The following is a 22,921-nucleotide window of genomic DNA, read 5'->3' as shown; positions in this document are numbered from 1 at the left end:
GAGTGGAACTGCATCTTGTAGGAGAGATTATAGAGCAGGCGGTGGATCACAGTGCGTGAAAATGTTCAAGGTATGGTCTTAACAGTGACAGCAGGCCTTGGCTCTGAGCCTTTGCTGTGCTGCGGCTCTTTACTAGATGTGAACGGTGAGATACTCGGACTGGAGCAGAGGGCATTGGAGGATGCAGAATCTGGGGCAGCAAGGCCTTAAATCTTGGGTGCAATTTTATCTCGAGGAGATAGTACAGGGCTAGGTTTGGGAAGGAGGAAGGGGATATTAAAATAAGGATTGCTTGGAATCCTTCCTCCAAGGACAACTGCAGTTGTCCTTAGTGACTGGAATCATGTTGGCCTTTACAAAGTTTTGGCCTTTACGAGGTTTTCTGATTGCTGTCTGGTTTTATCAACTGATCAATTGCAACTGGCCTATTCCTTTGAAAAGGACAGTCACTGTGAGAGGATGTCATGGTTCCACAGGATGTGCTTTGCCTGTAATAACTGTACAGTTTTTCTGAATGCCTAGCCTTCTCAGTGAGGGGCTTTTTTTCACTTTTAAATGAAAGATAGCTTTACTTCTGAGACACTGACCCTGATCCTGGTTTTTCTTTTTTTCTGTGGTTTGTCTGCCATATTAGACAGTTCTCTTGGAGCAGTATATTCAGCTGATGTTTCCGTGATGCAACTGCAGAAACAATTTTTTATCAACTGAAATACAATACTAAGAGGCGTAAGTTTATGATGCGATGAAAAAGCTGTATGCGTACAGCCTAATGCCTCTGCATACTTCAAATGCCCATCATTGAATTCTTCTATACTGAAAGAGATAGTTTCACTTTCTTCACTCTTACCTTTATTCTTTATCTCAGATTACAGCTGTGTTTTTTTGCGCTGTCCCAGCAGCTTTTATAAGTAAGTGCTCATCTCAGTTGCACCTTCTAAGGTAGCTCCATTCGTATGTTTACAAGTCCTGATGATGAACATTCATCCTTACTTGGATTTGCCTATTAGGCTTTATGCACAGTTTCATTATAAAGAGCTTTAGCCACAGTGTGACATAAGGAGTTTCCAACCCCAGTGTTCTCTTCAGTGATCCAGTGCACAACAGCTCTGGTTTATGAGTTCAGCAGAGAGGCTGACCTTGGATTGGGAATGATTCTTCTGCCCCCATGGGAGCTGTGTTTAAGCCCAGTCATTTCAGTGTTGTGGCTTACAGAGTAGAACCATAAACAATTGTACTGGTACAGCAGAGGAAGTAGCAAGTGGTGACTTCAGGGGCAGGAATGAGCTGGTGGGGGATAGGGGAAAGGAACTCCTTAATCGGGCATTACTGCTGAGGTTTACGTATTGGGGAGCCACATCCTCACTTGTTCCTTGTTCGAGCAAGGAAAAGAAGTCTTTGGTACCAAGTGAGTGGGATGTATTTACGTTTAAAAATAGATCTGAAATTTTCCATATTCTTTGCACAGAAGATAATGAAAGCTGGTAGACAAGAATTCTTGAGTTTTACTACCTGTATGGTATAGTATGAAAACTACTCTGGCTCTTCTGGAATGCAAGAGTGTATCATGTATCTGTTGAAATTAACCCTATCAAAGACAGTGTTTTATCAGTTCTACCCATCTACTTATTTTGTGCTAAGAAAATGAGCTAATATATAATAAATAATAATAAAAATTATATATTTTTATTTTATACTTATTATATTTTGTTATATATTTATATATTTTATTTTTATTATATATTTATATATATATTATATTTTATTTTAGAAAGTTTTACTGTTTTAATGTTGCTGATGTCATTGGAGGCATGGCCCACATATGCATCTTCAGGAGTTTGAAGACTCTGTCCTTTGTCATAGGAATAATCACACCAGTTTACACTTTTATGCTTGCAAAACGGTATCGGTATTGTATTGGGACTTTTACTGATGTGAACTGTATTCCTTGCAGCTCTTAAGTGCTCCTGAAATGCATTTTGAAGGGGAGGCAGGAAGGAAAAAAATTGCTAATAACAAAGAAGAATTTCCAGCTTCTGAATTTGTTACAGGATCTCATGTTACATGGGTTAATATCCTTAACAGGAGAGAAAGTAGAATCTCTGAAGACTGCCACTCTTACTAGCTGGTATCAAGAAAGAATTAAGTTGATCCTACCATGGTTTCAAGCTGTGGTAGAAAGGAGACCCCTTTTAAGCACCCATTTTCCGACTGTATTAGAGTTCATATTAAATGATGATAGTACTTTGGAAACAAATTTTCTTTTAGTGAGCACTGATGCACTATAAAGGTGATGTCTTTGATAACACTCCATTAAATTACTGGTATAACTGAGTAAAATAGCAGAAAGTAATAGGGGTAGATTACTTTCTTACATTTCCTTTGGGAGATGCTCTTGAAACCTTTAATTTTTTTTTTCTTAATTTCTCAATTTCTGAATTTTACCAGAATGACCTTACATAGGTGAATTTGCTGTGTTCATGAATACCTTGAATACGTTTGTTGATTAGTTGTATGTTGAGGAGTTTCTCTTACTGTCTTATCAGATGTCAGAGAAGGGGATAAAACTTTTCTTTCTAGCTTTAATTATTTCCCCCACCTGGGAGTAGAGTATCCAGTAATGGAAGGACTAATAATGCCTTAGAAATGGTGCAAAAACTTTCCTTCGTGTTTGTTTGCCTATTTAGGTTTAGAGACAACAGGCAGAGAACTTTGATTATAACTATATCTCTGAGGATAATGCTGCTTTCCTGGATCTTGGTTCCATCCTCTAAATTATTATTACGTAGCTATGTAGCTTAGAAAAGAGGGAGAAGGTTAATAGTGGCTTTTTACCTTTTGTGGTCTTTTGCTATTTTAAAGACTTTATAAGGTCTAATTTGAGTACTGTAGCAATTGAAATACTTGTTTACCTGCTTGCAATCTATAGTCAGCAGTCGGGGACGGTTCTCAGTTTGTCTCCAGACTCCAATTTATCCTTGCTGGTCTTTACTGGCAAGGCCTTCTGCAATTTTAGCCAAATGTTTAACTTGTTAACTAACTACTTTTTCCATCATGTCAGTTCTGCTTAATTAGAGTTAGTTTCATTTGGTGAATGCGATGTAATCTTCCCACGTGTGTATAATCTCTGATCGTTTTCACTAGAGCTTTTGAGTTACGGGGCTGGCTGTACATGGTATCTGATTGTGAGCAGAAGCTCCTTTTTACTAAGGAGGGGAAAAACTACCTTCTAAAAAGCAGAGTCTTGATCGTCAGAAATATCTGCCAAGTTGAGTGAATTGTTTTGAGTATCTTCAGTTAAAAAAACCTGTGAATGTCTTTTCAGAAAGACAAGCAAGTCTATCTTATATTTGTAAAATGTTCTGATTTAATTTATTTTTTATTTTATTTTTTCAGGAGAGATTCATGGGTGTAGAATTGTGTACTGGTTCTGAAACCGAGAAAAAAAGAGAAACAATCACATGAATTTTCATCCTACCTTATTTGATTTGAAGCAGGCGCTTGACCCGTATCTTCTCCCCGCCTGATACATACTTTACGTAGCAGGCTGTGGAGTTCATGCTTGCTAGAGCAGCGAGTGGCTGTACAAATGGCGAGTCTGTGGAGGGACTGAGGCAGAATACTTAAAGCAGCTTGGGGAAGAAACTAAACTTAGGTCTTCTCTCTCCTGGGAGTGAAGCAGGTAGAGGATTTTGAACCAGTCTCCTACATCCTAGAAAAATCCCTAGCCCTTGTGTTGTGTGGAGTGTGGACAGCATTGGGTAAATGCTTTTGTCCTTTTTCTTTTCTTCTCACTGACTTCAACAGTGCTGCTGGTGTTCTGTGTTAATTAAAACTCTAGCTTCCTCTGTACATAACCTAAAAAGTGGTTTAAAAAAAAAAAGGCACAAAACCAAAAAAGAAGCTCTTCAGGGTTAATTAAGGTGCTTTGTTTGACCAGAAAGAATACTATATTTCAAATTAGTTTTAAAACTGTTATTACAGGCAAACCCAGGATTTAAGCTGGTTTTAGGTGGTTGGTACAATTACTCTGATACTACCTTGCCTCTTTTTATGCATACATTAGTAGAAAATGCTCTCACTGAATTGCAGCAGGGGCAATGGTGTTTAGAGGTGTTTGTATTCATGTGCCTCTCACCTGTTAGAAGCCGCATAGTTGTTAAGATTTTTATGGCATTAGAAGAATCTGAGGTCTGTTTTTCGGTGGTTTTTATTCTTTGTTCTGAAATATTTTAATAGATCAACTATAGTGTTTATTCCCTCTTCCTTGTAAACATTTAATAATCTGATTAAAGCAGCTTTGCTTTTTTAGTAGTACTTCTGTACTACTGTATGAAATTAACTCTGGCAAAAATAACCCAGGTAAATGATGATCAGTTTGGGAGTTTCATAGTGTCTTTTGAGATCTGAGAAATGAACAGATATGCTGAAGATGTCTATTATTCCTCATTCTGTGCAAGTAATATTTTAGTTCAGCAGCCAGTTCAATTTTTATTTAGCACCTAACATTACATTTAACATTAATGAGTATGTACATTGGAAGAACTGATCAAGTGGTTCAGTAGTAGGGTATTTGACTTTCAGTACTGACCATAATTTTTATGCATCTTTGCAAATATATGCAACTTCTTTTCAAATCCAGAATGTTTCTACAGAAGATGTTAATGAAACGTTTAAATGCTGAGGGTCTGTATTTCAATTGTGCATCTGAAGTTAGCTTTAAAAAATGGGCTCCTAAGTTGAAGAAAGGAAATAGTGTTTGCTATTTAATTGCAGTGAAAAGCCTGATTTGGGAAATAACTTGATTATGTATGTAACTTGAAACTGGTCAAGTCAGCAGGTTTGTGTGCATAGTTATGCATGTGCTCAAATAGCTTGCAGGACTGTGACCATTCTCTGTAAAACTCTTTCTGGATGTGTTTATGCACCGCAAAAGGTAATAATAAATGCTATTTTGACCCCATTCTTTCTTTGGGGGCTACCTCAGAGCATTCCACAGATTGATTATAGTTGTATAAAGTTTAAATTCAGAAAGCCATTTAAATCACAGAATCACACAATGGTTGAGGTTGGAAGGGACTTCTGGAGATCACTTAGTCCAACCCCCCTGCTCAAGCAGGGTCATCTAGAGCACGTTTCCCAGGATTGTGCCCAGACAGCTTTTGAATGTCTCCAGGGAAGGAGATTCCACAGCCTCTCTGAGGCAACCTGTTCTAGTGCTCTGTCACCCTTCCTGTAAACAAGTTTTTCCTCATGTTCAGATGGAACTTCCTGTGGTTCAGTGTGTGCCCGTTGCCTCTTGTCCTGTTGCTGGGCACCACGGAGAAGAGTCTGGCCCCATCCTCTTGACACCCTCCCTTCAGATACTTACCCACATTGATCAGATCTCCCCTCAGGCTTCTCTTCTCCAGGCTGAACAGGCCCAGCTCTCTCAGCCTTTCCTCATAGGAGAGATGTTCTAGTCCCCTAGCCATCTTAGTGGCCCTTCGTTGGACTCACTCCAGGAGCTCTATGTCTCTCTTGTACTGGGGAGCCCAGAACTGGACACAGCACTCCAAGCGAGGCCTCCCCAGGGCTGAGCGGAGGGGCAGGATCACCTCCCTCGACCTGCTGGCAACACTCTGCCTCATGCACCCCAGGATCCCATTGGCCTTCTTGGCCACAAGGGCACACTGCTGGCTCATGGTCAACTTGTTGTCCACCAGGACTCCCACGTCCTTCTCTGCAGAGCTGCTCTCCAGCAGGTCAGCCCTCAGCCTGTAGAGGTGCATGGGGTTATTCCTCCCCAGGTGCAGGACCTTGCACTTGCCTTTGCTGAACTTCAGGAGGTTCCTCTCTGCCCATCTCTCCAGCCTGTCCAGGTCCCTCTGAATGGCAGCACAGCCTTCAGGTGTGTCGGCCACTCCCCCCACTTTAGTACCATCAGCAAACTTGCTGAGGGTGCACTCTGTGCCTTCCTCCAGGTCATTGATGAATACATTGAACAAGACTGGTCCCAGGACTGACCCCTGGGGGATGCCGCTAGCCACAGGCCTCCAACTAGACTCTGCGCATCTGACCACAACCCTCTGAGCTCTGCCATCCAGCCAGTTCTCAATCCACCTCACTGTCCACTCATCTAGCCCACACTTCTTGAGCTTCCCTAGGAGGATGTGATGGGAGACAGTGTCCAAAGCCTTGCTGAAGTCCAGGTAGACAACATCCACTGCTCTGCCCTCATCTACCCAGCCAGTCATTCCGTCATAGAAGGCTCTCAGATTGGTCAAGCATGATTTCCCTTTGGTGAATCCATGCTGACTACTCCTGATCACCTTCTTGTCCTCCAGATGCTTAGTGAGGACCTTCAGGAGGAGCTGTTCCATCACCTTTCCAGGGATGGAGGTGAGGCTGACAGGCCTGTAGTTTCCTGGCTCCTCCTCCTTCTTGCCCTTTTTGAAGACTGGGGTGACATTGGCTTTCTTCCAGTCCTCAGGCACCTCTCCTGTTCTCCAGGACCTTTCAAAGATGATGGAGAGTGTCCTCGAATCTTGGTAAGCAGGTTAAGGATGAGGTATTTAAATGATTAATTCCCGTAGGTCTGTTGATACAAGACAGTCACATGAGGTAGTTATGCACAGTAAGAACGATTGAGGAGCACTTTATGATTTTTGCTGAAGGCACAGTAATACTTCTGGACAGACAATAAGCTTGCAGATATGATTGCAGATATGAAACAGAGCAAGTGCTCGATCACTACCTGGCGTATTCCCTTTTGTTGATTTTACATTTCCTTCCTGTTGCTCAGCAAAACCAAGAATGTTCTCATGTCTGCCTGCGCTTGTAGGAGTGCACTGGCAGGAACTTCTGCTGATGGTTTCTTGAGCACATAGGAATGAATTTCTAGGTTTTGGTATCGGAAAAAGGAAAGTATTTCTTGATTGGCAGTCTTCCTTTTGGCCCTGTAAGAACGCTGGCTGGCTAGGACTTTGACTCACTACTGTCCTTGCTGCCTCTTGGCTTATTGGCTTGCAACACTCACTCCTTTCTTGTCTGCTTGATACAGCTGTTTATTCACACAGAAAAATGTATTTCCTGGAGGCAGTTTCTTGGATTCATAGTTCATTGCATCCTATAGATTTTTTTTTTTTTCCCAGAAACCTGCTTCTCTTTGCAAAGCCTCTAAGTGATAGTGATGGGCCTTTTTTCTGCTGCTGGGAGGGAATGAATGAGACCACAATCAAATTCCAACAGCATTGCTGATCAAAAAAAGCAGCTTGTTAAAGTTACTGTGTGTATGAGGGGTGTGTGTGTGTATTTAAGCTATTCATGTTCTTAAATATATATATAATGTGTTAGGTAAATGTCAAAAGTTTGGTAAATAGAGATAATGATTTGTTTATACTGAGTTTTGAAATATAGTGCAGAGGGTTCATTGGAAAGTATTTATTTTTCATAAAAGTAATATTTATGAGATTCATGAGTAAAATCTTGTTGCTTTATAGTTTCTAGAAATGACTTCATAGATGCTTAGTCTTCAATCCTATTTGTGACAATTTAGATAATCTGTTAGTGGTTCAGATATCATATTTGGTAGAATTCATATTGAAAATGAATTAGAAATTTTCTAATTTTAATAGCAAAGAGAGTAAGTACTATTGTTTTAGGTGATTAAAACGTTGCAAAGGGTAAAAGGCTGTTTTGTTGATAGTATGTATTTAGGGTGTCAAGAAGTAAAGATACATGGAACAGGTTTCCAGAAAAGCTGCCCAACCTAATATGTTAATCTGGGCTAATTTTTAGACGTTATTAGAGCACCTCTTCGGTATGGCTTTCATATGATCAACCAGATTCTTCAGGCAAACAGAATAGTATCATGACAATGATTTCAGTAAAGGGAAAAACGTGAGTGTGAAGGAAAGAAGCAAAATGACTTAAATAGCCTCATCTGCTGGAAGCCTGAGGGGTAGGAAGCAGCATGAGCAATAAAAATCTATAGTATTTTTCCTTTTATTATAGCAAAATGATATGCAAATATTTAGTATTTCCCTTGCAGAATTTCAGATTTATAGCACAGTTGTATAAAATACCTGTTTTTGCACAAAGTTAGTTTGTTTCTAGTTTCAATTTCTATTTTGTACATAGGCAGGTTGAGCATGTGTGGGTTTTTTGTTTTTTTTTTTTTTTTTTTTGGCTGTGCCATTGAAAGGCAAGCAGTTCCATTCCTGTAGAAAAAGGCTGGGATCCCTGGTCGAGAGCATGTTTGATACCAATTTTGACCATGGAAAGGGAACCACAAGAAATAGCAAGAATAGGCAACCAAATGGTACGCTGTTTGAAGTCCAGGAAGCAGGCCTCCTTTTGCAGCTTTAGCAAACTCAAGTAGTTTTAAGACTGGACACGGTGGGGTACCATCTTAAATGACTCGGCACAAGTAATGGTGGCTGTTGTGCTTATATTTTTTTCCAGTGGAATGCTCTTTCAAATTCTTTTTTTTATAAGAGAAAATGCATATCCTTTCACAGGTGTGAACCTGCTAATTCTTACATTTTCTTAGGAAAATATATTAATCTCTGCTATACATAAATCTGAAAAACATAATGTAGTTGATTGTCTTTTGAAGCCCTGAATGATGAATGTGAATCTAAAAGTCATATTTTATTAGAGTAGATGCTGATCTTTCTGGGTTAGAGTACAGGTCCGATTGGGTTACATGACTAGTGTGGGTTTTTTTTTTCTTTTCCCTCCCTGTGCAACTTCTGAAATTGATACCAAAATATCAGATAATCTAAATACTTGGGGAATGACAAGGTGAATCTTTGTAAATAAACTTCAATGTATGCATCTAGAAATAAAGTAGGCATGTGTCTTTATATATCTATATATATGTGTTTATAGTAGTATCATTAAATGCATATGAATAATATATATATATATATATAAACACCTCATGAGGTTACTAGTAAAATTATTTCATTTTCTCTCTGATACTTGTATGATGAAATTATTGAAATTGATTTCATAAAGCTCTTGCAAAGTTAGTGAATATACAGTTCAGTTAAACACTCTCCCTCTCCCTTCTCCAACATCCTCCATTCCATCCCCTCCACAATCCATTTTCTTCCCTTTCCTCTGTTCTTCTCCTTCCCTTTTCTCCATTCACTGTCAGGAAGGGGCGCCTCAGAAGAGTCATTTCAGCTCAGCACGTCACCGTCAGAGACTAGTGGAACCGGCGGCTACAAAAGTGAGTGCCTTTACTGAAGGACCATTTGAAAATGTTGTGCCAGCAGAATATTTATTGCTAAAGAGCAGCTCTGCTGTGTGCTTGGTAGGAGACTTTTATTATTACTCACCTGCAAGTGATGCAATCACTCCACCTCTAAAGATGATTTCATTATTGGAGAGATTCATGTGCAATTGTTATACTTTAAGAAGTTGGGGTGAGTGTTTTTTTGTTCACTTTTTAGATGTATGTGCAAAACTATGACATACAAACTGTATGAAGCGTTCTACTTTCCAGTTTTCTTATTTTGGTTGGTGTCTGTTTTCTTAAACATGTGATCTACAGTTCTTTTGCCTCATTTATAAACAAAAGGCTTTCATTGATTTAAAAATTTGGAAAGAGTATGAAAATAATCAGCTATTCTGTTACCAAGTCCTGATAGGAAGTTTTGGGGTTAAAAAAAAAAAAAAACCCAAAACACACAACTTTGTCCTCAAAAGGTTATACTAGCTGCTATAATACCAATACCAGGTAGGTTCATAAGATTGGTCTGCCTTTCTAGAGACAATCTTTTTGTTACCAGTACACAGAATAGCGTGCTTGTTGAGATAGTCAACATGATGTTAGTTATTACAGATCATTTATTCTCTAGACTAATAAAATATATTGTAATGCATATTTTAGAACATCCATAACTATTCAACTGAAACTACGTTCTGCTACTTTTTGTGAGATTTGAGCAAAAATGAAAGTCAGGTATCCATTACTAACTACCTCCCAGATATCTTGTTCTCCAATTGTGGAGTTGATGCCAAGATCTTCATACAACCTTTGATACAATTTAAATAGATCAATGGCACTAGTCTTACTTTCAGAATGGTCTTAAGGATTAAGTGCATCATATGCAGTGTCACATTGTCTTACGCTGTTAACTTTATAAATTAATGATTCCAATCACTTTTGTCAGAGTCATTCTTTTTGTTGTTAAATATGTTGCCTAAATATTAATTGTGTTAATTTTTACTGATGTCAGCTTATTAGGTGTCATTTATTCCTTTTAGCCTGTAAAAACATTGTGAATACTAAGCTATCTTTTTAAGGAGGAAAGAAAAAGTACTTCTGGAGTTACAGATGCGTGAGTGAGGTATATTTTTAACTGATTTAAGTATGAGCAGAAATTAATTTTGTATGGGTCTGTACTGTGTTTTCAGGAGTCCATTCTTGTGACTACCCACTTTCGATATGCATTAGTGTACACTAGACTCAAGGTAATTCCTTCGGTGTGGAAAGACAGAGGAAAATGTATGTGAAAGTCCAGTCTTGTGGCCATAAACTGTAGTAGCTTTTGCTCCCTCCTCTTGATTGAGTTTTCCAGCTATATTACTCCTCTGTCCCTGATACCGTGCCATATCCCTTCATGCATGTGCCTTGCCCAAGGGAGATGTGGTATAAAAACCTAAATCTGGTATCTGCAAAGCAACCTTTTCGGTATTTACACTTTGATTTTTACGATACAGGGACCAAAGAAGGTCTTGGTTGGTGTTTGCTGGACCTTTTAATCGGTGCCCTTTAGTCAGCGTCTTTGCTGCTGGGAAGATAGCCTTGCTGGGAGCAAGTCAGCTGGCAGCTCAGCGCTGCTGGATACTAGCCCAGCATCCAGTGGAGGGCTGTTATCACAGACCACATCATTCTCTATCTCTCCCCCTGCAACCGTTGTCAGTAGCCTCTGAACGACCATCTGCTTGGAAAAAACTCTTCAGCACATGGTAGGAACGTAGCTCTGGTGAGTGTTCAGTTTTGATTAAAACGTCTATAGGGAAGAGAAAGGCAAACAAGCAGCACTGTTTCAAGGCTGAGAGAGCTGGGCCTGTTCAGTCTGGAGAAGAGAAGACTGAGAGGGGAATCTCATCAACATGTACAAGTATCTGAAGGGGAGGGGGTGTCAAGGATGGGGCCAGTCTCTTCTCCGTGGTGCCCAGCTACAGGACAAGAGGCAATGGGCACACACTGAAACACAGGCAGTTCCATCTGAACCTGAGGAAAAACTTCTTTGCTGTGAGGGTGACAGAGCCCTGGAACAGGTTGCGCAGAGAGGTAGTGGAGTCTCCTTCCCTGGAGATATTCGAAAGGCATCTAGACAGGGTCCTGGGCAGTGTGCTCTGGATGACCCTGCTTGAGCAGGGAGGTTGGACTAGATGATCTCCAGAGGTCCCTTCCAACCTCAACCATTCTGTGATTACCTGTACTGTGTGACAGAAGAAACTGCAAGGTCACAGCTCCTAGAGGTATGGACCAGCCTCTAGATCATCCACCCAATCGCATTCCTTGCTGTCCCCATGTGAGAGAAATGGTGAGCTCCTAAGCAGCAGGCTTCTGAGTCCTGTTCTTTTGATAACCTTCTGTTAGATGAATAGTATTTCCATGTGGCAGTTCAACAAAACTGGTTCTGACGGGCATCTGCTCCCATCTGTGCAGTCAGCCACCCCTTCCCATCCTCCCCTCCCATACACACATCTTGATGTGGAATAGCTACCACACTTCATGTGCTAGATATCTAAGCCTTCTCTTCTTTTCCCACCATCCTTGCTATGTTCTTGGAACCAGCCACTACAGCTGAGAGGACTGTACTTTACTTCATTTCAGTCAAAACAGTAATGTTGTATATTTCCCACTCCCTGTTCTGTTTCTTTCTCTTCCTTTGTACCTTAGTAAAGGTTTGAGGCACGAATTCTGTGCTTTTCTTCTTGCTTCTCCAGATCTCAAGTCTGAGGAACATTCAGCTGTGATCAGAACACACTCAGCCTTACTCAGCTGATGGAAGGTAGGATCTGGAATAGGGCTTGGCAGCTCCACAGCTGCCCTTCAGAGGAAGTTTGGGAGTAGGGGAATTGGTTCCTGAAGTTCAAGGGATTGTGGGGCAAGAGCTTGCTGCTTTGCGTGGGGCATGCCATGAAAGTGGTCAGGAAAGCAGTGAGAGGGCTGTGTTCAACACCCTTGCTCAGGGCTGTTGGGACTTTACTGGACTACTCTTCTGTTGACTGTGAAAGCTACTTGGGAGAAGGGATGAAGGCAAATCTGTCCTGCAGCAGGTGCTCCAACTAGTTGAGTGCTGGTGGGAGGAGTAGCTCATCATTACCTGAGCAATCTTAGCTGTATGTTACGATGCTTCACTTCTAGATTCGCCTGGGGAGCAGAGTGGCACATGGCATACGCTTAATAAACAAGGATGGTGCTATGTTCTTCAAAGACTCGTGTTTCAGGGGCATACTTGCAGCAGTGTGAGGTTCTCAATATTTGTTTGCCATTAAGATCAGGCTATAAAACCAGAACAGGGAAGTGCTTTTAGCAGAGACTCGGAGACAAGCTCCTTCCTTTCTTCGTACTCCTGCTTATACTTGCTGAATTGCCATTTTCTTGCAGACTCAGCTACGGACTGCTGAGAGCCTGCCATCAGAGTCCTGTCACCCTTCCTTCCTGTCTTGTGGCATTAGGGACCCTTGCTAGTAGTTGCTGTAACAACCTGACTCTTCTTGAAGCTCTTCTTGAAGCAATCCATTTGCAATGCAGCTAGTAAAGAAAGCCCAAGGCATTCTCTTACAAAGTGTTTAATCTATCTGACAAAGTTGGACTCAAGTCATCTCAAAAGGCAACAACAGTGCAGCCTATCTCCAAGTACTACCAAAGACTTAACCTGTTGGCACTGCATACCTCTGCAGGCACATGTGCTGCAGCAGCAATCTTAGCGGTGGCTTCTCAGCAGCTCCCTACAGCACTCAGGTCTTGGACTATTCAGCACAGGCATGTCTGCCTCAGGCCACTGCTGCTGAGGACCAGGGAAGCTCTCCTGATCAAGACTAGGGCAGGGCTGAGGGTCAACTCTTCAGGCAATTCCAGAAGTGGGAAACTGTAGAAAGGCAGCAGGACTCTCAGCTTCCCCAGCAGCAGCTTTGGTCATGCTCTGCAGTCCCTCTTTGTCATCTTCCCTGGAAGATCTGGCAGCCCTCCAAGCCCTGGTGATAGGGTAGATGCACGGAAGCCAGCAGCCTCCCTCTCTTCTTGCCTTCCTGAAGCAAGAGCAGACCCACCTTGCCTGCTGTTATTAGGCTGGACTGGCAGAGTGAATTGCCATGGAGGAAGCTTACATGCCTGCCTTTAAATGTACTAATTTTGCTCTTTGTACTTTAAAAAAACAAAAAAAAACCAAAAAACCCAACCCCCCACCGACTTGTTAGTTGGAAATGTTATGTTGTCTCTTGGCTCTGTAAAGACTGGTTGGGTTTCTTTTATTCCTTTTGCCTTCCTGTGCAGCAGCTGTTTGCACAGGTGGCAGGATGTTATGGAAGCACAGGCTGCACAGCTTGCAGAGACCGTAGCCTGTATTAGGGACGCTGATTGTGGGTGAGGGAAGAACATCAGCAATGGAATAAGGTGTTTGTGGCTGGGAAAGCATACTGCTAGGCTTGCAAGGGTGTTTTGGTGTCTGACCCTGGGTTTTTTGCATACAGCTCCCAACCTCATGAGTATAGATGAGGACTGTATTTGGAAGACTTGGAAGCAGAGCAGCGTCTCTCAGGTTAAGGAAGAATCAGTGTGGGGGACTGTTTTATGTCTAGTTCTTTGTACAGCAAGGATTAGCTGCTAATCTAATTTGTGACAAGGGTGCTTTTATTGTAGGAATTGAGTAGAATATTTGAGGGCAGTGAAAAAAGCAGAGGCCTTGCTGTTCTGTTCAGGCTTGTGTTGGTGTGAACTCTGAGCTATGTGTGCGTAGATGGCTTATGATACTTGTTTCCCCTTCTCAGGAACCAGGCTTACTGATGGTGACAGTGTAAGGCTGATCATACATGAGCTGGAGATTCTAGCCCCATTTTCTTTTTTTTAATGTGTAGTGACTGGCAAGCCCTTGCAGAGCCGATATATGGCTTAGCAGTTTGCAAGATTCAGAAGATGTTCACGTAAAACTTGCCTAGAGGATCCTCCACCTCTGGTCAGCTGACTACAGATGATTGACCTAGATCTAAGCCTGCATTCTGTAGATCATCCTGGACCCAGATAAAGTGCATTTGTGGGTCAGTGCTTTGAGTGACCTGAAGTAGTGAGGGACATGCTGTGCTGCCTGCTGATGTGGAAACTATTATCCCCTGAGGGAAGAGAGCCTCAGCCTGTCCTGGCAAAAGGACAGTAGAGTTATAGAGGGCTAGTAGAGTTATAAAGAGAGTGTGTGGTGAAATTGGCTAGCCATCTGCAGTGTCTCTGTGTTCTTTATGATTGTCAGCAGCTCTCTGTAAAATAAGAGAATGGTAGAATGACGGTAACCCTTTAGTTAATGTAACTCAAGTCCTTGCTCTATATATCCTATGTGCTTCCTTCCCCAGGCCTTTCTCTGGAGCTGGGGAATCCTTGGGCATGTGCGTATGTGCATAAGTGACCCGCGCTGTTGCATTGTGAATCTCATCTACCAACAGGTCTATTGTGAGCTTTTATCCAACCCTGTTGTTTGTCCATTGATTTGATATTGTGGAAGCCGGGAAAAAGCTGCAAACCAGGAAAAGCTGGGGTTCAGACAGTGATGATGGACATCTCTGTAATTTTATCTCTCTGGATCTCAATTTTGGGATCTAGAGCTGGTGGTTCTACGTTCCTAGGGTGCTCCCATCTGTGAATCCTCATGTCTGCAGTCTTTCCTCTGTCCAAAAGTTTGGGTCAAGCTGGAGGATATTTGAGTCCAATATCTGCGTCTGAAAGAGGAAGTGGTAAATATCTCTGGAGGGAGACTACTTTGCATTGTCTTCAGACTTGGAAGTAGTACTTGCTTCATCCATTCATTATTGATTTGCCTGATCTCATGTTTTGGGAGTGGCCATTTGACAGCAGCAACAGGCAGTGACAGGAGTATTTAGTATGCTTACATAACTAGTGCTAAGCAGCTGCTGAGGGTATGAACAGGACCTTTACATATTCGCTTGTGTAAGCACAGAGCGTGCAGAAGGTAGATAAAATCACAAAGTGCAGCTAGCAGATTGAGGGAGGTGATTTCCCTCTATTTGGCACTTAAGAGACTCAGAAGAAATAACTGCATCCAGATTTGGGCCACCATGCAAGAAAGACACTGGAGTGCATGATGTATAGGGAAAGACTAAGGGAGTTGGGTTTGTTTAGCATTGAGAAGAGAAGGCAAAGATGGAGTTTAACTGTTGTCTTCCACTGTATCGTGGATAGATACAGAGTAGACTTGGGTCACTGTTGGAGGTGCACTGCAAACAGGTGAAACGCTCACAGGTTCCTGGAAGGGAAAGTCTGAGTCAATGGGTGTGTTTAAACGCTAGAACAGGTTGCACAGAGAGGGGCTGTGGAAACTTCATGCTTGGAAGTATTCAAAACCTGTCTGGACAAGGTCCTGAGCAACCTGATCTCACTCTGAAGTTAGGTCTGCTTTGAGCGAGGAGTTAGACCTGATGACCTGCAGAGGTCTGACACTGTAAGTGTAGTGTCTACATACCTTTTGGTGAATGTATTTCATAACTGGCTGGTTCCCTGAAACAGAAGTTTAGCTTAAAGGGTTCCTGCGAAATCTGTTTGCTGGAACTTCTTTGTGGGTAACAAATATGAACACAGGTAAACAATGGTAAAGGACGTGTTGCAGGAATAATAATTGGAAAGACAAAATAAAACTCTCATTTATAAAGCTGGGAAAGGCAACCGTGAAGTAAAATCAATTTGATGTGGGAACAGGGGGGTTGAGAAGACAGTATACGGGAAAGCATTTGGACTGTTTTCAAACGCTTGTGCTATTTCAGTACATAATAAGAATAAAGCTTTATTCTGGATGAGCTGCCAATATGAATTGGGAACACTTGTCGGTAACAGTTGTGAAGATTGCCTTGAATTTTGTTAGTCTGGAAAAAACTGAATGAATCAGATGAAAACTTCCAAGTTGACTGTAGAGAGGACATTTCAGCAGAGATTGAGTTTGTTTTTTTAACTCATCCTGGTATGAGTACTTTATCAATTAGTTACAGAGCACAGTAATCTTTCCTAACCCGATACTGAACAATTTATGTATAAATAAAGACAGTTAAAAAGCCAAAACAAAACACTGACTTTCTGGCTTCTGAAGCCAGTCCTGGAGTTATAGTAGTCACTATGGCGCGTATTGCACCTTCTCATCTAATAAAAATTCTCTAGGACTCTGTTTTCTTCTCTGCATATCTTAGTGACTGGTGCCTTGAAATTGTAAGAAAGTTTGCTGTTGAGAACTGTCTCCAGTGGCTACGCCTAGATTGAAGGTCTTGAATAGGTGGGAAGCTTCAGTAAAAATAGTTATGCTAATTGCTCTTATAGCTGTCAATAATAAATGGCTAGTTGGGTCACATGATATTGTTGATCTTGCTAAGATAGATGCATCTTATGTTAAGTTGTAAGCCCACGTGCATTGGTAGCATTTTATTGCTTTTTGCAGTAAATGGACACAAATTGAAGAGGCTAATCTGAGAATGGGGTATTACAATAACTTGTTCATCATGTGATCCACTCATTTAGAAAATAATGCATCTGGTATCCAGGGGAATGCAAAGAAAGAAGCACTGTTCTTTAATGCTCCTCTCTGGTAACAGCTGATGGTAGTTTGATTTGATGGCCAATTGACTGCTAGAAGGCTATGTTTACCTGAGGTTAGAGAAGTTGGCAGATGTACAAATAGAAGCAAAAGATAGCTTGCAGTCAGCTATTATGGATCCTCTTTGGCAGGTTAAGGTTAACTTTCTTATGAAATTGGTCTCCTGAACAAGTAGGTCACCTCCTTCTCCAAAACAGGAACAAAATAAATGTACAGAACTCCCTTTTCTCTTACTAAAACTTTGATTTTATAGAAGGTAATACCAAGTTATAATTAGAGGCCTGCAGCTGTTACTTAGAATGTGTGGCTGCCATCCCAATGGTGCTTGCATACCTCCCAGCTGATTAAAAATAGAGTTAGCTAGTGGTAGAAATAGTATTAGAAATCATTTGACTAACCTAAATGCCACTATATATGTAAAAGATTATTGAAGAAATGTAAAGTTCAAGTCTTAAAGTTAAATTAGTGGGTGTATGTCTGCTTGGAAATATGGGTTGTCTACATAATATGCTGGCAAAGAAGGCGAGGAGTGGGACTGAATTGTGTGTTAATATTTGAAATGATTACCACAGACTGGGAAAAAAAGAAAAAGACAATGTTGGAAGTTGCTTCAAGCACACTGAGTTAAGATTTGCTTTGTCATAAAACCACTGTTTCCTCCCTGGAAGGATGATTTTATTCTTCATGTACTTATATTTGTGAATAAAAGTAACCGTCCAAAATACAGTGGTGCTTTTCTCTACTCAAGTATCTTGGTCTTGCTGACCTGACTGGAGGACCGGTAAAAGCTGCTGGACTTAAGCTACCAGGTGACTCATAAATCAGTATAGGAACCAGGAGGCTTTTTTTTTTTTTTTTGTAAATACTAGTGCCTATTGCAGACTGTTTAAGATTGGGTTGCCTCCTGCTGGCAACAGAGAAGAAACTATGGCTGGCTACTCTCTTTAGATTTTCTTTCTTGTTAATGAATAGATGCATAACTGAAGGTGTTTGTCCTATCTGAAGGTATTTGTGTCTGTTTGGCCTGCTGTTAAATTTTGTTTACTTGTGTTTTGTTTTTGGTTTTGAGGGTCTTTGAGATGGACATTTCTAACAGTCATGCAGAGAATTTCTGTGTCTTTGGAAAGTTCTTTCTATTAATTATTAGAAATTTCAGGACAGAATAACTTGCAGCAACACATACTAAATTGAAGTATAAATTCGAATAACCTTCGTTTATCCTCTTAGACCTTATTAAAGCAATATAAAAAGGATTATCAGTCAAAGGAAAAAGGAATTTAAAAAATGTAATGCTTGCACAAACTTCATACAGTTGCTGTTGTGATTTACTATAGTTTGACTTGGAACAATCTATCTGCCATATTGGACAAGAAGGGGGATGAAATTGGCTATAAAATGGCAATAAACCAAAAGATTACCTGGATCCTAATCTCAACTTGCCTGGAATGTTAATAGTCCAAGCAAAAACTATAAAGTATCCCTGACTTTATTGCTAGCAGATACAGAGAGTCCAAGTAATGATATAAATTGTGGAAAAGGATCTATCACTGTTACGTTTTTGCTTTCTATAGGTAAGAAGGATTGTATCTGTTTGCTGTTGATTTTAGTTGAAAACCTCACCCAGACTGAAACTGTGACTGGCTTTGTGCAAGAGTTCACATATTCTTATACAGTGTTCCAACATCGATCTGATAATTTGCATCATTGTGTTGGTATATTTATTTTTTTTTTCAGTGAAGCTGGGGTGGTGCTAAAGGAGATCTTCTGTAGACATGGCACACGTTTTGAGACCTCTGGATGAAAACAAAAATAGTAGACAACTAATGTTTGTGTTCTGATCCCTTTCTGATAAGGAAGGAATACTTGGAAAAAGCATTCAAATCCCAAAAGAAAAATCGCCCTTCTCCATCTTGCCTTCCTGCTGTGGATGCTCAAAATTGAAACTATAGCTGATGAGAGAGACTTAGGTAAAAGCAGCAGGGAGAGCAGTGTAGTATCATTAAAGATGATTTTTGTCATGTTGTCTTTAGAAATCAATTTTTCTTGCTTTGGAGCATTGCCTAACAATTGGAGATTCTTGGAGCAGCTGGTGAGGAGGTTGTCATCTCTTGCCCACCCTACAGTGTCAATAGCCTTTCTTAGCAACTCAGCAGCAAGAGGAGCAAACAAACTGGAGAAGGGGTAAGAAACAGGTGCGTGATGAGAAAGCCCATGAAGAGCAATGACTGGCTTTGTAGTAGCATAAAAGACAAAAGGCCATGAGTAGGTGGCCCTGGAAGCTTGAATGATCTCTCCTTTGGGAGTGGCAGAAACTAGTGTGGCTCTTTCAGATGTTTCAGGGCATTTGAAGCCCTATAGGAGATGACTGAATTTCTGCTTGTTGGAGGAACCATCCAACTACAGTTTTGAAGTGAGATTTGTTAGAAAAAAATGTTCATTTTGATTAAGCTAGTCTCGTAAATAGGATTAATATTTATCTTGCTGTTCTCCAGCCAGTCTTAATTCTCCAGTTTCACCTTGCCCTGGAATTTGAATTTTTCTTCCACATCGGTGGAGTATATTAGCAGTAAGCTGAGAGTCAGACGAACTGATCAAATTTGAATTTATAAATACTGATTCAAATGTCAACATCAAGCAAAATCTTTATTTTTGAAACCGTTGAGTGCATGAGGGGCAGGAGATCTGGCATCATTAACAGAGCAAATCCAAACTAGCCTTTTTCTGCAAAAGAGGTTTCTGTTGTGTGTTGAAAGCCAAAAAGGGGGAATTTTGCTGCTTCTGCTCCAGGTAGATGGATGAAAAAGTGGATTTTTTGGGGGAAAAAGTGGATTATTTTGTTCTTGGCTTGCCCCGGAACGTCACGCTACTGTTGCGTGCTAAGAGTAGCTGCAGGCCTGAGCTCTGCGCCTCTTAAGAGGTGAGGCGACCCCGAGCAAGACTCTTGTGACCCAGCTCCTCAGGTCAGCACAGCTTAAAACTTTATGCCGGTGTACTTTTCCCTATCAGTGTACATGGTCTGTTCAAACTGATGTTCATGAATGTGTCAAGACAGCAGGGCTGGCATTTTGCTGGTGGTCAGTCCTGGGAAAAAGAATAAACATGCTTGTGGACTTTATCTTATTCCTTTCCATCCAGTGCAAAATGCCTAATGAAAACTGCTGCAATGAAAGCCTCAATGCAAGCAAGTCTCTTCCTTGCTGAAGACAGGTCTAATCATTTTATATTCCAGTTACTGATTTGAACAGCAGTTTAGGAACAGCTGCTGAATATATTCATTTCATAATACAAAACTTTGTCAGCTACCTTGATCTGAAGCTGAGAAAAGTAAAGCAGTTAGGTGCCTGTGGGCACCTGTAGTTATGCCTGTGGGCATAACGCTCTCCAGCAACTGTGCTGCCAGGTAGTATCCTACTAGTGCTGAAGCCAGCTGCTGCATGCTGCTTTGCATTGCTTTTTGCTTTCCTTTTTTAATGGTGGGCAAATGTTTGTGAAAGCCTGCCCATGTAAAAGTCACTGCTCTGCTTTCTGTTTGATAAAAGAACCTAGGGAAGTGCTTGGCTTTACTCAAAGTAGATTCAGGATTTTCCAAATCTAAAATGTACTAAACAGTTTTGTTGTTTATATTTGTTCAACTGAACAGTTGCACCAGCAGCTGCTGTTTTATGTCTTGTGTGATTCCTCCCCCCCCCCCCCGCCACTTCCACCCTAATATATGGTAGCACTCTTAAAGATGGGAATATTTGTGTAAGCTTGGTAGCTGGACTCTATATCGTATTGCTGTTTCAAGCACTTTGCGGTCAGTGCGTTTTCTCCGCTAAGGTGGTGTGGTGCTTTGCCAATGGATGAAATAGATTGTGCAATAGCAGGTCAAAATGGAGCATAGATTTTTTCTAACACTGGGTTAGATGAAGTGATTTTTGTGTACTTTGAAGTGGAAAATTCAATCAGAATTTTCACACTTTTTATTTAAAGAAACGTTATTTATTGATTTAGTCAGGCTAAGAAAGTACAGAATGTAACATGGCAGGCAACAAATAAAACATAGAATAATTTTTTTAACTCTATTTTACTGTAAAGTATTTGAAAGACTTAAAGATCAAAACACTATAAAATGAATACATACATACATTGCATTAGTGTTATTAGGAAGTAGAGTTCATGTGTTTTGCGACTGCTGGTTTCAGTTGAGAACTTAAGATGTAGTTCCACTATATAATATTAGTAAGAATGGTCTGAATAATTTTAAACTGCATTACCATTTCTCAACTGGTTACTGATACATAGTGGTTTTTGTTTGTGTTTTCTCTTTTTTTGTAATTGCATTTCTATGCCCCTGAAACATTGAATATTTGTGAGTTTAATGAATGTAAATTAAACATACCAGTAAGCCTACTTTTTTAAAAATTTGGCTTTTCTCTGCCTTATTTATATTCTATGTGATGAATTTTATTCCTATGAAGGGTATGTTTTGGTGCCCGCTTGTCAGCCTGCTAAGCGCTGCTGTGAAAGAGTACAGAGTATGAATGTTTGTAGTGCCCCTGACTTGTTTTGTTTTCTGGCCAAGTCAGTTTATTTTTCTTTCCAAGGAAAATAAAGAGATTGTACTCAAAACATCTTCCAGTGACTGACTTGTGCAGTATACTACCTTTTCAGAGACTATCTTTGACTATTAGGCATTAATCTAGATTCCTGCTACTGTGTCTGAACCATTTTGATGCTTTTATCTACTTAAAAACACTAGCTAAAGCCTATGCATTCTGGTGTAGGAGCTGTTCTTCTCTTTAATAGCCATTAATTTCATTACAAAATTAACGATTAGAACATTATTTGAATGGTATATCTTAATTATAATTCTTAATGAGTGAATTCTTTTGGTTGCTAAATCTTATTACAGACCCTGTCACTGGAAGGACTTCAGACAATACATAGCATAGTTCTTAAGAAGATCCTTACTGGTAATACCTGAAATCATTCTGAAGTATCTCATGTTGTTCCATAGGGATCAATGTTTTTTAAGGCTAAGAGAATTTGTAGAAGAATGGTTGGCAAAGTGAAACAAATCTAAGTGCTGTTTACTCAGTTCATTCTACTCTATTATAAATCTTAATATTGCTGTAGTATCTAGTTCATCTATAGGAAAATACATATGGATTGTTTAAATTGGTTCTATATAGTACATGATAAAAAAATTGTTTTCTTTTTATTGTGTGTTTTACTCTATATACTTAGGCTATTGGGCAGTCTTGTCAATCCAGTTAATTTGCATCTAAATTGATAATGTCTAGCTTTAAGTAGGCTTTTGGGTATTCCTTTTACATCACATTTCACTACCCCTAGAGCAGATCCGTAGATATATTTCTACTTTGAAAGAGGCAGTCAGCAGTGCCTGTAACAAAAGCATGCAAGTTAATTGAGAGGACAAAAATGAGTTATGTGAAATGCAGAATATTGAGGTACACAAAATGTGACCTTTTCTGGTTAGTTCTGAGCGTAAGTGGCTCTCTAATTTCATAGTATATCTCCTGTTAAAATCTACAGTAGTTGCTGTTGATTTGTTACTTAGGTTTGTTATTTGTGGGTTTTTTTTTAGTGTTAGGGGAGGGAGAATTAACATGTAGAATAATATCTTTGTACATTGAAGTGCATAGTTAAAATATTAAAAAGCAGGCTTGCATCCTTTGCCAAGGAGTGCACAGAAAATTGTCTGTAGGTGACAATGAAGAATTGTGCATGGGGTATTGTTTCCTGAATAGTATCAACTACCTTCCAAAGCTTGCAAATGCAGCAGTGGCAATTTTTATTTCATGAAAACGCTTGTGAAGAGATGGCTTTTGATTTAATTGGGGTGAGTACACACTAAGCAAAAAAAACCTCGGTAAACTGGTGGCTGCATCTGGATGATTAGAAAGAATATGAAAGCCAGCCTTTACCATAATGCTTCACTCCCTCCTTGGCAGCTAGTGCAGAAAGAGCAAGACAGTGATCTTAACTGGGATTTATGTTACCAGTGAGGAAGACCTGGGTACAAATTAGTTTTCCTAAGAAAAGTAAATATAGAATTGCATCTTAGACAAGCCACGTCAGACTACAGTTGCTGAAAAATAGACAGT

The 22,921-nt window shown here is 40.3% G+C and overlaps 1 protein-coding gene across 5 annotated transcripts in view; it reads left to right on the top strand.

Annotated features, from left to right (window-relative positions):
- The window catches only part of LOC138064432 (microtubule-associated serine/threonine-protein kinase 4-like), a 300,511-nt gene that overhangs the window by 114,109 nt on the left and 163,481 nt on the right, over positions 1-22,921 (top strand). For 2 of the 5 annotated variants that reach the window (XM_068926978.1, XM_068926977.1), the window contains exon 4: positions 9,143-9,217. The exons of the other annotated variants lie outside the window; for them this stretch is intronic. In XM_068926978.1, coding sequence (XP_068783079.1) covers positions 9,143-9,217 — 75 coding nt within the window. The remainder of the gene's footprint in view (positions 1-9,142; positions 9,218-22,921) is intronic. 5 annotated transcript variants of the gene reach the window in all.

This window comes from Struthio camelus, chromosome Z, assembly GCF_040807025.1.
Source record: "Struthio camelus isolate bStrCam1 chromosome Z, bStrCam1.hap1, whole genome shotgun sequence".
NCBI classification, from domain to species: Eukaryota; Metazoa; Chordata; class Aves; order Struthioniformes; family Struthionidae; genus Struthio; species Struthio camelus.
Note: the sequence above shows the minus strand (reverse complement) of the source record. Positions and strands in the feature narration are given on the sequence as shown.